General features: G+C 39.9%; 1 protein-coding gene across 1 annotated transcript; it reads right to left on the reverse strand.

Moving 5' to 3' along the window:
• Positions 1-1,302: 1,302 nt before the first annotated feature.
• Positions 1,303-5,121, reverse strand: pex13 (peroxisomal biogenesis factor 13). The gene is made up of 4 exons (XM_035173316.1): positions 4,743-5,121; positions 3,300-4,027; positions 2,524-2,646; positions 1,303-2,206 (listed from the first exon to the last, which is right to left on the reverse strand). Exons 1-4 carry the CDS (start codon positions 4,814-4,816, stop codon positions 1,860-1,862), a joined length of 1,272 nt encoding a protein of 423 aa, XP_035029207.1. The 5' UTR covers positions 4,817-5,121; the 3' UTR covers positions 1,303-1,859.
• Between the last annotated feature and the right edge of the window lie 9,312 nt (positions 5,122-14,433).

Here is a 14,433-nt window from a genome sequence, read left to right on the forward strand (position 1 = left end):
AAAAAAGCAACAGGAAGCCCGCCATTTTGACTTTAGTGGCCATATTGGCCATTTTCCACATTTTTACTTTGATGTACTTGTCCCAGGGCTTTCATCCGATCAACTTCATATGGAGATGAGTGTCATCACAACAAGATGGAGATGAAAACTACCTCAAAGATCGATTTTTCGTCACACGGTGTGACCGTGGCGAGGCGTAGAATTTTGTTTACACGCCATCAAAACATGAGGTTCTGTATCTCAGACATATTTGGTCCAATCGAGTCCAAACTAGACATGTAAGACAAGAGTCCCGGCCTGATGACATCTACACAGAAATCATGACTTAAAATCACAGCGCCACCTGCTGGCTACAGGAAGTGACATGTTTTATACTTTGATGAACTGCTCCTGGCTGCTTTACAATAAACAGCTCAAAAGAGCTCAGTCAAGTCATTGGATCATGATCAGAATTGTGACATTTCCTCAAACCGTGTAAACATTGAGGTGCGGCGAAGTTTCATCCTTCGCCAAAGGAGAAGATGTTGTCATAACTACAGTGTGCATTGTCCTATCACCGCCAAACTGCTGTCTCATGATCAGAGACCAAGCCTGAACAGCTCTATGTGTCAATATTTCCTCAGTGTCATAGCACCACCTACTGATTCGCCATGAAACAGGAAGTACTTTGTGAATCCACTATGCATTATCCAACCGGCTCCGAACTACTGACCTATGATCACAATCCTGACCTGAACACATCCATATATTAATATTAGTGCAGGGTCATAGCGCCACCTACTGATCAGTGTGAAAATTAAGTTGTTGTAACATTGTCCAATTGACACAAAATTGCTCACGCTACATCAGAGCCCCTACTTGAAAAGATCTATTAGTCTGTATGTAATAATATTGATGGCGCCACCTAATGGCAACAGTAAGTAAGCTTTGTTTTACAACTATCATTCGATTTGCATACAATTTTCACAGTGTGATGTGCAATTGATAGCGTGGACCGTAATGAGCAATTAGCAGGCAAGGATCGCAACTCGTGACGGACGCAGGAAGTGAAGTGTTTGTCCTTGCCGCAGTGCGCAAAACGCATGCAACGCGGAGACGTGCGCTTGGTCATTGATCGCTCCCTCCACCGACCGCAACAGGCTTGAAAATGCCTGTGCTCGGGCCCGTCAGTGCTACAACGTAGCCCTAGTTCCATTTGAGTTTATGTATAACAATACATACTTGGACATCAATTTATTAGTGTATTGGCAATAGTGCTGTGAAATAGATAGATAGATAGATAGATAGATCACAATGGCCAGATCATTTGGAAATATATTTATTTTCAAAATTACTATTAAATATTTTTTTACAAATTTCATCCTGTGAACTGTTGGAAACTTGCTAAATTAGCCCCTCAACCTGGATGAATCAAATCCCATTTGCTTCACAGAGAAAACAGTGTAAAGTCCAGACCAAACACAATGTTACATCATTACAGTATCAAACCAAACACCCTGGCTTTGTTTTTACACCGTCACACAGGTGATACATCAGTGCACCTCATTTACTTAAACATTAAAATAATTTCTGTCTCAATCTATTTCAATCTTGACATAATATTCTGTATGAGACATGATTTTAAGAACCTATTCTGACCAATGACCTTAGTAAAGGCTCCGATTATGTTAGATGATTTGAATCATCATAGATGAATCTATAAAGTACTTTGAGCTTCTTGGTGAGGTCCATGATGTTTCTCCAATAATCTATTGTCAGCTGATTATTAGTTCAACGTTTCTAACAAGTACGGACTGAGCAGATGCATGTTATGAGCCCACACAGACCTGCATGTAGCGGTATGTACATATGCGTAAACCTCACAAGTCTATTGTCTCATTAATGTTTAGCACTGTGCAGGAGGGCACACTGGAGGCAGCTGGTGCTTCTCTGTACACTGACTCTAGCAGCTCCTCTGAGGAAGGCGAGGTGGAGGCCGACCCAGGGCCTGGGGTGAAGCCTTGGGTGGGATTTGGTTGTGGGTGTGAAGACGAGGCCGTCTGGGAGGCGTGTGTGTTTGCTTGCTGGATCTGAGAAAGCCTCTCCATCTCTGCGTGCTTACGGCCTCTCCTCTTACCAAGTACCTTAACGTAGTTGGCTGGGACAAGCCCTGTGGTCTGACTGTCCACGCTGGCTAGCAGCCAGCCGCGCACCCTGGGCTGTTGCTCTGCACACAAGAGAGAATAAAAGGTCTGAGCTCATCGACATGGAGGAAATATCATGTTATCAATATATACTGTATATTGTGTGCTACGACATTTTTTTTTTTAAGAATCAACTCAGAAAATGTTAATAGATCAGAAAAACAGATGAAAGCCTAAAAAATTAATCTTACCCCAATCTAATACATCTGTAAAATGTGTTCACTGATTTGCAACATTGAACATAAAGGTTGAATGCACCAAGAAACATTCAAAGATTTCCCTGTGGGGGAAACCTGAGAGCAGAAAAGAATGGCCCTCAGTCACTAAGGAGCTCTCTCACCTTTAGGGGCCAGGTTGACCATGTCCCCCGCCCGAACAGAAATCTCCTCCTCAGACGCAGCAGTGAAGTCGTACTCTGCTCTGGCCACTACATGGTCATCCTCTCCACTGGCCCAGTCGGTGGCTAAATAAAGAAGCATTAAAGATGTTTATTTGTTTGGAGTAAAAGACTGGCTGGATACACCAATACTATGAGATTCACTTTCTAACCATGTATAGAATATCATTTGAGAAATATTTATGTTTTAATCAAACACGTAGAACATATGTAGAGTAATGGCTGCCTTTGGTACAAGTGATGTAGTTCTCGCATATTTTCTAGTATTTTCCCAGTGATCAGAGGCTGTTGTCTAACTGATACTATCTAGACATATGGTCCTCATCTGTTTGCCTATGTGCAACAAGATGGTGCAAGTTTTCATTCCAAGTAACTGATAAAAACAGGTGTCATTGTGTATGGAAAACCACCTGCAGTCATAGGGTTTGATGTCTCGAGGTGAGAGCTGATGATCGAATATATAAAGTAACAGTTTTGTGTTTATTATTAATAGTTTATAGTATTAATAGGTTATTTATTTATAATAATTCATAACAAATTCAGTCTTCTTCATCATACGGTTGTAATAATGACATCTTGGGAATCAATATCAATTATAAAGGCCAATATATTGGTATCAACCCCAAAGGAATCCACTTGGGTCAAGCTCTAATATAAAAACTTGGGAAGGCATTATCTCATCTACGAGTAGCAAATCTTAAATGTGCTGAAAGTCTCACCATTTTCTTCAGGGCTAGGGCTGGAGCTTAGCAGTTTCCAGATGAGGTAAGGTCCGCCCAGAACCACAGCAAAAAACAGAAAGATTGGCCAAGATTTGACAGTCTGTTCCTCCATCCCTGCTCCAAGCCCTGGGGATGCATTCGTAGCAAGGGCATCAGTAGCACTGTCTGCCCATAAGTCCTCAACATCTGCATTTGACCTCCGCCCCAGCAGCCTCTGTAACCGTCGGTAGAGGTAACGCAATGTTCGCACCAGAGCAAAGGCTGACAAGACTCGGGTGAGGTGAGTACGTAGCCGCGTTAGGTGGTTGGCTACGTCCAGCACGGCACGGAAACTGTTATACACGGCAGAGAAGGTGGCGTCCATCATCATGCTAACTGAGCCAAAGGCCTGAACGATGCTCTCGATTGACTGGAAGGCACCGCGGCTGCTCTCCTCTGCCTGCTGCACAAACCTGCTGGGGGCCACGTCTTCTTGGTGGGAGAGGCGACTGTACCCTCCCTGGCCATAGCCGCCACCACCACCCCCGTAGCTGTAGGGGCTGTAGCCGCTGTACATGGAGCTCCCATAGGGGCTGTAAGATGAGGCAAAAGGGCTGTAGGATGGACGGTAGGACTGCTGGACGGGATGCTGGACAGGACGAGCGGGCACTGGGGGCACCATCCTGGTCAGGATAGGAGGGCCGGAAGAAGTGGAGGGCCCTAAGGCTCGTCCAAAGTCTGCAGACCTATAAGATAGAAAGGTCAAGATAAGAAATTAAATTAGCCATGTGACTGATGTGTGACTTACCCTACAACAGGCATTAGGTTAATCATTAACAGGATGTTCAAAACAACCCTCAGGGTTAACTCGTACGAAAAACAATACGATTTGAAACAAGATTTTAGGATTTGTTCAAACCCAACACACAACGTTATTGGTATGAAACTACAATTGCAACCAATGAGGTAACATGTTGAATCTGATGGCTCACGAGTAAGCAGAGAAGATCTAATATAATGTGACTATCGTGTTAAATATTACCTACAATTATAAATACAATTCATCTATGTTTAGTCTGATGTACTCTACAGTGTTTACATTCATGATCACGTAAAGAAACAGAGAAGCAGGACGTACAGGTGACGTCTGTAAAGAAACCCCAGGGCCTGAACATAACAGGGCCTCGTTGGGCCTAGCTCAGAAGTTAGCTGTCCGGACTCGAGTCTTTAGCTAGTTAAGTAGACTGAGAGGATACAATTTATACAGAGGATACAGTTTGCCTAAGTGTGTGACTGCTAGATAACAACTTGTCATTCCCGCCATAGTCTTTACTTTTTGGTTTCTCGTGCAACAACTTCAGCATTAGCTAGCTAGCAACCAGAGCTAACCAGCTGCAGCCAGTAAACACCGAGCAGGTTCCAAGATGGCGAGCGAGCTGCCGCGGCTAAAGGCGCGTTTACCTGTAGTTCACAGGCGCAGACATCATCCCTGGAGCCCGTCTCTCCCACGGCTTTGGGGGAGGCTGTGAGTCCATTATGAGACAAACGTGTAAAAATAACACGGAACAGTCAGACACTGTTTCTGCTGCTGCCTTCCAGGGCTCCTCGTAATTCTCTCCTCCTGACACCGCCACTCGTGCTCTGCGTGTGGACTGTGTGGACTATACAAGACTTTACGCAACACTGGCTCTGTTTAAACCTGTTTTGACCTGAATGTTGTGTGTTCGATCTTTACACGACTTTAGAGATTTCAATCTCCAAAAAGATATAAAGGAAGTATAAGGGTGGCAATGAATGCCCATATTCACATCAGCTCCTGAAGGCACCACCTGTGCTTGTCGTTACAGGAACATGTGTGACGTGACTTTATCATATAAATGCAGCAGTCACTGTAATTAATTAATTTAATAAAAAAAAACACTATAATACACTTCACTAACTTAAAATACACACATGCATTAATAATATTTCACACTCGATTTACAAGGCCTGAGCCGTAAAATGAGCCGTAAAATAAGCCGCACTTTACACTTCAGTCCAGCAGAGGGTGCTGTAACTTAGCAGAAAAGGCAACGCACCTACAATAATAGAGATAAAATAAGATAATAGTCCCACACCGGGGAGATTTGCTACAGCAGTAAAGAGGACAGCCAAAAATGGACAGGAGGAAAGTAATACTATGTAAACATGCAATATAAAGTTAAGGAAACAGGGAATAGAACATAGCATTCTCTTTTAATGTGTCTATAAGAGGCTTTTCAAAATGTGGAATTAAATTAGATTTGGTCTCATAATGGAGGACAGAAAATCTGATTAACCAACCAGAGATTCAGTATAAAGAATTGTCACACAAATTCTTTCACACTGACAAAAACTGGAAAAGCCGCATATTATATTTGTCAGCAGTATCACTTCATTAGTCCCTAGATAAGAGATTTATTAGATCGATTTCACATTTACATTTTATTTATTAATAAAATTGTTTATAAATTTTCTTTTCAATTGTCTCACTTATCATGTTTGCGTTTGTGCATGTTTATGGATGTAGTAGGATTTTCATTGATATCATGAATAAAACACGTTTTTCTTAAAGGCTGTTGACTTGTGGCTTCTACAGGAACATATGACATTGTTTCACAATCTCATAGTTTGTGGCAAGTCTACCTCGGATGATTCAAAATATTATGGCTGATAATCAAAATCTCTATTCAGAAAATGAATGAATACTTCCACAACCAGCCTGTTGAACTCTATACAGTGTGGATAACAAAGAACATAGGTTTTCATTAGTGTGATTTGACTCTAGAGAAACATTAACGCTGCTGTGCTGAGGTTTGGACTTCATTGTTTGCCTGTCCATCCTGCACCTCAAGCTCAGATGTAAAACTGAATAAACAGATTACAGTTATCATGTAACCATGATCCATGGAAGCCCTCTGTCCTATAAAGCCTCTTCATCGCCTTCATTAATGCTTCACTGTTACTCTCTGAAATTGCATTCTAAGAAAGACATTACATTTAACCCACACCGATCCAAAATAGATCATTTCACACAGTCAAACCACTGGCAGGAGATGGAGACCTGTCTGCTAAACATAATGCTTATGGTCCTAAATTAAAAAATACAAATACAAACACTATCTAGTCACAATGAGCACTGTCCTATCCTACATCAATCTTCATTTATTAGTTATGGAGCAGCCCTGAGATTTGACATATAGACATGTGAATTTCATTTGATGATGGATTCCCCTTTGGGCTTCCACCAGCGCCCAGAATCCAGCCAAGTGTTCAGTTAACCCCATAGTGACGGTTGTGAGGGGGCCGCTTGTGACTGTGCTGCGGTGAAGAGAGCTGCTCTTGAGCGCAGGCAGTGAGTGCAGAGGTGTATGCTGTGGGTTTAGGAGGGAGCCCTGATGTCAAGAGTTTTGGGTGTGTGTGTGGGTGTGTGAGTGTGTGCGTACAGAGCTGTCACTCTAACAGCGGGTGCAAGCCGTAGTGTAGGTGTGAGAGTGACATGCTGCTGTTCATGATGGCGTTAGAATCTCCGGGGAAAGGTGGGAATCCAAAGTGCTGGCCTGAGATGTCGCTGTGTGTGGGAAGACCCCGCGCTGAGGATGGCCCTGGTATTTAGGGTTTGTGCAATGCACCTGTGACATTTCATGTCATAGGAGGGTCAAAGGCAATAAAGGACCTTTCAAGAAATACTGAAAAAATGATCTTTATAATAATAATAATAATAAATGTATTTATAGAGCACCTTTCATACATAAAATGCAGCTCAAAGTGCTTTACAATAAAATCAAAAACATGAAAGAATAAAAATAAAACAGAGAAGACCAATTAAAAGCAACATAGTAGAAATAGGTCTTGAGTTGTTTCTTAAAACTATGAACAGAAGAAGCTTGTCTGATGTGTGTTGGGAGTTTGTTCCAAACCTTTCGTGCATAGCCAGAGAAAGCTGCTTCCCCAAACTTTTTATAGTTCGTTTTTGGGATATTGAGCAAGCCCGCGGTAGATGACCTGAGGGAACGGTTTGGAACATATAGACTATAGACTTAAAAACAAGTAAAACAATTTTAAAATCAATCCTCAGGGATACTGGAAGCCAGTGTAAAGACGCTAAAACCGGACTAATGTGATCTCTTTTCCTATTTCTTGTTAAAATCCTAAAGTTTTAATAAATAAAACCAATCTCAATACGTGGCCAAATAAACACCAATCTTTGTCTATTTCACAGAAATTGAATCAAATGTTGGGCCAGGCACAGAGTGTATCTTGTCTGTTCCTGTGGCAATCATGAAAGACCATAAAATAAAGATCAAAGAATCCCTCGGCTTCCCGTATTGCTCTGTATCTGTCAGATCTCTTTCTGTTCTTGAGTAGAGATTTAGCCAAGTGGTTAAACAAGCCCAATGACTTCACTCTTACAGCATTCCTTTATGCGCTCTGAAATTCCAGTGTTTGTAACTGGTTGAATGGTGTATTTTTTCTGGGCAGCACGCAGACTGGCATTAAAGAGATGTGGGTACTTTACAGAGACACACGGTTCCGTCTTGCTCTGTGTGCCTGTGCTTTTTTTGTGCTGTGTACATGGGTATTGCACAAAAATATGCACAACAGAGGGGAAGATGGAGGAATTCAAAAGTGGAAGTGTCGAGGGAGGGAAAAATTGGTGGAACGTACAGAACTCATTGAAGTTTTTCTGTAACATCTACAGTGTGTTGACATGGTTGTGTGGCAGAAAAGGAAAGAAGGAAGAAAAAAAGTCCTGGCAGTGTAAAGGGCGAAGGTTAAACAGTCCAAAGTGTCTAACACACTTATAAAAGTTATAAAACTTTCCATTTAAAACATATAGGATGATTATATTGGGATTTGTTTTGATTTGATATTGGGTTTTGTGTGGATGGGCATCTAAGGCTGGACTTGCTTTAGCAGGACATATCTGTTTTATTCTTTCTCATTTAGCTTTTGCTTGTGTATATTGTCCAAGAAAACTAAAACACTGAGGCAACAAAACAGCTTTTTCAACCATAAGAAACCAAAGGAATCATGAAACACACGAAATAAAATCAACAAGAATAAAGTCAGTAAATTAGCTGGAGCTAAAATGTAGTTTTTACCTATTTTTTTGTTTCTCTTTGGCGTGTGCAGACCTTACACGTTTTATAATGCATAATAATATTATTAGTCTAATATCAACAGAACTTTTCATAAATTTATGTTGTGGGTTTGTAGCATATTGTAAATCTAGTGTTGAATAAATTACAGGAGCAGCTATTCCACTATACCACATTTGGCAACTTAAACATAAATCATAGTATCATAAATTAGAGTATTCTCCTATAGAGTGGTACTTAAAAAAAACAATAGAGCTACACATACAACCTGTGTATAAACACTTTGTAACAAGCATGTATACGGTTCTGGTCAAACATTCACAGTGAGAGCTTTGTGGGATTTTCCCTGCTCTGAAACATGAGTTGGGTCTTGCACGAGGAGCCTTTCTAGCTACACATAAGGTACAATACCTATAATTAAAATGTGCTGAAGGAAGTTTGCAAATTGTAGGATCAGGGAAATTGCTCTCAGAGAATGGGAGTAATAACCGTTCTCTGTATTTGACGGAGAGGTGTCGGCTCAGTGATTTTACAGGTGCTAAAGATGAATAAATATGGCTGTGACATTGTTTTGGAATCATTCCATGAATTTACTCAGAAGTAGTGATTCAGATAGGTTTAGAAAATAAGTCACAAAATGAACGGACGTTATTGAGCATGTTTTGTCCCTCAGTGGTGAATTATTGAATTATTGCAGACTGAAGTGTGAGGAATCTTAAAATCTAAATCCTTCACATGATTTAAAAATAATCACTGTAATATTAATACCATTTATGGGGCAGGGGATACATTTGAGATTTTGGGGTCCAGATTCGTCATTTAAGCAAGACACTCACACACAACAAGGAAGTGTGTTGTAATTTGAAACAAATATTAGATTTTTTAAATTGTTTTAACCTAATGTGAATGTTTAACTGCAACAGACAAGAAATTCATTATCGTATCTCTGTGATAAAATTAGACTGTCCTCCACTACCCGTTTGTGTGCAGTGCTGTTTGAGTACAGCCTGCCCTTTTATAACCCCAGTTTACTTTGGTGAGATAATAGCACTCATTCAGGTGCAGCGTGACCACACGCCGGTGTCGTCAGCAACGTTTGCAGTGAGATGGTTTGTGAGCTTCAAAGGAAGGAGGGGAGAACGAGGAGGAGACAGAGCAGCAGAGGAGGGGCCTTACTGGAAATAGGTGGCTAAACAGGTCTATCTGGCCTTTTCCAGGACGTGGTTTGGAAATATTCAAAGAGACACGCTGCACCGTGTGTCTTGGACAAACTGTGTGTGAGCACAGGAGCTAACATGATGTCAAACACAGACACACCACATAACATGCATGTGCACCAACCCACCAGTGAAATGTTTTACAGTAAGAGCTTTCTGTCAGGCACAGCTCCTTGCAGAATTTAAATGTCCTGACTGTTAAAGAATTACTTCATTGTTCTGCCAGTTAGAGGAGACATTTGGTTCACTTATTTGATGCTGTAATACCTTGTTTCATTAAACAGCCCAGTGCTAGTTCAACCTTTCTCAACATATGTATTTATTGACTCTGAACCAGTAAGTGCTGGGTTAAGGACTCGCACCCAAACACTCAGCCCAGCATTAACATCTTCAAAATGCTGTCTTAGAAATAAACATGGAAATGACCAGGCAGAGATTAGATTAGCCCAAAAAAGTTATTTGAAAAAACATAGAACATACAACAAGATGTGAGAAGAGAGAAAGAAAAGTTCATATACATGTCAATGTCAGCCCGTGGCCCGTCTATATTGACTGACCAACAACGGAGAAGAAAATATGCCAGATTAAGCAAGATGTCAAAATATCAATGATCTGTGAACAGGTCTATGTTGAAATAAACATGACAGGAACAAACACATTAGGTGCATCACCATCATTTCATCAGACATCCATTCCACTGACCTGTGATTTTGTTTGCAAGCTGTTCGATTCTTTTACAGATCAAAACCTTAATGCATGTCTGCTCTACTCAGGGTTTTAGCATCTCATTGTTTTGGTTTAACAGCTACAACTTCCCTGTTTTGTTTCAGACTTTCCACTTCAACCAATCCTGTTTCCAAGCGCAGCAAACGGTTGTAAAACAAAAGTAGTTGCAAGCTGTCCAATGTACTGGAGAATTTTGCAACTAGAACCTGGCAGACCAAAACAGAGCTAAAAGGAGAGTCAATAGGACTTTAGGAAAGGTTATTAAGCCACACTCTTGACCTTTGACTGTTGTGGAGGTCTCCTGAAACCTTGCAGAATACAAAGGCTTATTAGTGTAAATATAAATCAGAAATGTTGACATTACTGCTATTTAGGGCAAGGGTCATTTAAGTTTGATTACAGGAGCATAACTGAATCAAAATGACAAGTATGAGTGTAGATTAAATTGAACGTACTAAATGCTGTCTGCAAATACGAGAGAGTTTGGTCCGGTGAACCAAAACCTGCCAACGGATTATTGACAGTATCCTGTGCATTGAGGTTAAATCAGGGTTCGTTGTGGTTCCTGACAACAAGACAGGAAGGAAGCTACATGCAGCACTTTACGTCAGTCTCCTGATACAAGAGAAAACCAGCACCGCCACTGTAGCACATCCTGGGTTGCTTGGTAGTGGCTCCTCAGGACGCACTGCCTGTAAATTACCTCGGCGAGAGCGAACGTAGAGTTTTTCAAGAAACGAGATTAGAATTAAGATTGTCAATTTGTCCCCTAATCATCAATCATGGCGTAATTGTAATGCAACGGTGAGTAAGTATGGAACTTCACAGCATTACACATCAGTGTCATGTTTCTTCAGTTATACTCCACACACACATCTACAAAAGTTCTGACATTAAAGGGATAGTTCCCCAAAAAAGGAACATTCACTCAATATCTACTCACCACTATGCCGATGGAGGGGTGAAGTGTTTGAGTCCACAAAACAGTCTGGAGTCTCAAGGGTAAACAGAGTTGCAGCTCAATACAATTGAAGTAACTTGTGAGTCCTTCTTCAGACGTAAAAAACATAAACACAACAGAAAAAAAACATAAAATGCCTCCATACTGCTCGTGTGGTGTCATCCAAGTGTCCACAAGCCCTGACATTCAAAATCTCGAAACGGCGTCATTAACATCAGGTTCCACTACCGGGACTGACGATTTTAGACAGATATTTAGTGGACGTTACCCTCATTCTTACCACCACATTATTGAAACCTTGAGGTAATGGTGAGTTTCGCATGTGTCAGAATTATGCGTTATTTCATGTAAAATCACGTACATAACCAAAAATTCATTGCACCCAAACAACAGGAGATGACATAGCGACTACGACATCCCAGATTTTATCTTACCCATGTACTGTAGGTCAGACATAAGGTACAAGACAGATTGTGTCTGAAAACATGAGGAAATTTGCTGCAATAGAGAAGATGAGTCAATAGATTTCAAGTGACATGAAATAGGAGGAACTAGAAGGGACATCTTCAGAAAGCTGATAGGCCAAGAGATCATATGGAAAAAACACTTATCTATGAAACAATGTGAGAAATAAACCTGAGGAACACTTTTGTAGTTTATCACTACACAGTGTTACTATGCAAACGGGTCTGTTTTTTATTATTAAACCTTTTATTAAACCAGGCTTTGTATAATATAGAAAAAGAGTCAGTTCATATATAATGGTGTTGTGCATGCATTTACAAGTTGAATAGTAAAAATGTATAAAAGATGAGACTTGTTAATAACAGACGTTAACTTATGCAGCTGACACTGATCGACAGTATCAATAATAGTAGTAATAGTCACTTTGTCTTGGTTGTGCAACTGGTGACAAATTTGGGCTGTATTCTGTACAAAAGCCTGATATTAAGAGTTTTAAATGAAGTTGTTTCTCAGATGCACATTTCAGTGTACTGTATGTTCGAGCCATCATAAACCAAATTTTTCTAAAATCTTACAAACTGAAACAGTTCTCCTTGACCACAAGTGGGCGTATAAACAGTCGCTTAGGATTAACAGAACAAATTACCTTGAACAAATATTTTAATAGTGCCCCCACAAAATTATCCCCCACCACGTCTTAAGGTCAGTTAACTAACGTTATTTTTGTTTAATGTTGAATCTGTACAGAAAAAGTCAAATTTTGTTATCTTCAGACATGAGCCTTGCTAGCTGTTTCGCCTTGCTGCCTTGATCATATGTGTTATTCTGTATCAAAACGTCCAAGAAAGAGGCGTCGGCATACGGACAGCATACATGGCTTGGAAGACATCAGCATTTTGGTTTTGCTGTTTTGTAGAAAAAGAAGCAAACAAGGTTTAAGGCTACTTTATTGTAAATTGATCACTAGCTACACTTGATTACTTTGCTGTAAGAACCACTTTTATTTCCTTTTTCTTTCTTGCAGTGCGGTTGCTTCCCGCCATAAACTACATTTCCTACTATCGTGTTCTGCCATGTCCCACAGAGGCAGTGAGGGAAGAAGGTACAGCATCGTCTTGCAACTATGCTTCAAATGTGCGAGAGCCTGACAACAGCCGACCAACAGTTCAGATTTGGCCTTTTGCAATTTTATGTGGGGTTTCTGCTTTCAGTCTTTATGCTAACCTGAGCTACACTATGCTAATGGTATCAATCCTCTTATCCCATACTGGGGGAGTTAGCAGAAAAGCATACTTGTGAAAATATCAGTACATTTTTATTAAACTTTCTTTGTGAGATTTAATGGTCAGATATTTTCACTCACATTTCAACTGGTTGATTCGGCCAGAAAATGGAAAATGTTTTAAAAGTGATTTAAAATAGATTATAGATAAATAATTATTTATAAAGATGAATGCACAAAGTACTCTGAGATTTGTGTCTGGACATGAAAGCAACAAGTTTCGCTCAAAGTATTTATGTCTATTTATGTTGGCCATGACATTTTGGTATCATAATTTGACACAATCCTACAAAATTGATAGTAATTGATTATATTATATCATATGAACAAATAATAAATGTATTTTGTGGTCTTGTAATGTTTGGGATATTGCACTCTGATGTGCCACAGATTGACCTTCTCCGTGATTTATTTTGTTTGGACACCTTGTTGTGCATCATTACTTACATAAATATATATTTTTGCACATGCAGTTTTTTTTATACCTTTTTTAAAAATACAAACAAGACATAAAATGATAAAAGATGTGGACAAAGTTTTTATTTATTAAGAAAAGATTCAGTACAAAAAAACAACAACAAAAAAAGCAAAACTTACAAAGCTGTCAACAAAATAATATCCAAAAGCTTCTGGAAGATATATAAGTCAGAAAGCATGTAGGCTGAGCTGGGCTGATTGTAACAAAGTTGCTCTGCAGGCTTCCACCAGGTTCTCCTCCAACATCAGCCATGTGTCTAGTCACAAAGAACTCTGTGTAACAGTCCCTAAGAGCATCAGTTGAACATTTACAACAATAACAAAAAAATTACATGTTTATCTATAAAACATCTGGTAGAAATGCTCTGAGAACTCTGGATAATACATGTGATCACTGGTATGACATAGTCATTACAAGGAAAGGCACCACTGAATGTGCTTCCTCCCACTTCCTCAATGGAAATTTCAGTACCTTGCCACTTCTTGAGTGTTTCAGCATAGTTTCTGCATTCACCCTCAACTATGGCTAACATGTATATACAGAGAGCATTTAACAGCTCTGTTAAAGAAATCAATGAAACAGTTGCACACCTTAACTGACACATATAATATGTATAAATCTCTTAAAAAGCATTAACAAGTAAACCCATGATGATAAGCCATTTGTATGCTGTATTTTCAAAATCTCTAACATTCACTTTTCTTTAGCATCAAACACCAAAGAAAACATTAATTTCTATACAGTATGTTGACAGTGAATCCAACTTCACCTGAGAGAGACAAAGAAAGAAAGAAAGAAAGAAAGAAAGCGAGAAGCACATTCACCTCTTTAAAAATCTAACTTTCTTGGAAACCATCAGCGTATCATTTGATGAGATCATTATCATCTTTACAGCCTTACGCC

Source organism: Hippoglossus stenolepis, chromosome 12 (genome assembly GCF_022539355.2).
Source record: "Hippoglossus stenolepis isolate QCI-W04-F060 chromosome 12, HSTE1.2, whole genome shotgun sequence".
NCBI classification, from domain to species: domain Eukaryota; kingdom Metazoa; phylum Chordata; class Actinopteri; order Pleuronectiformes; family Pleuronectidae; genus Hippoglossus; species Hippoglossus stenolepis.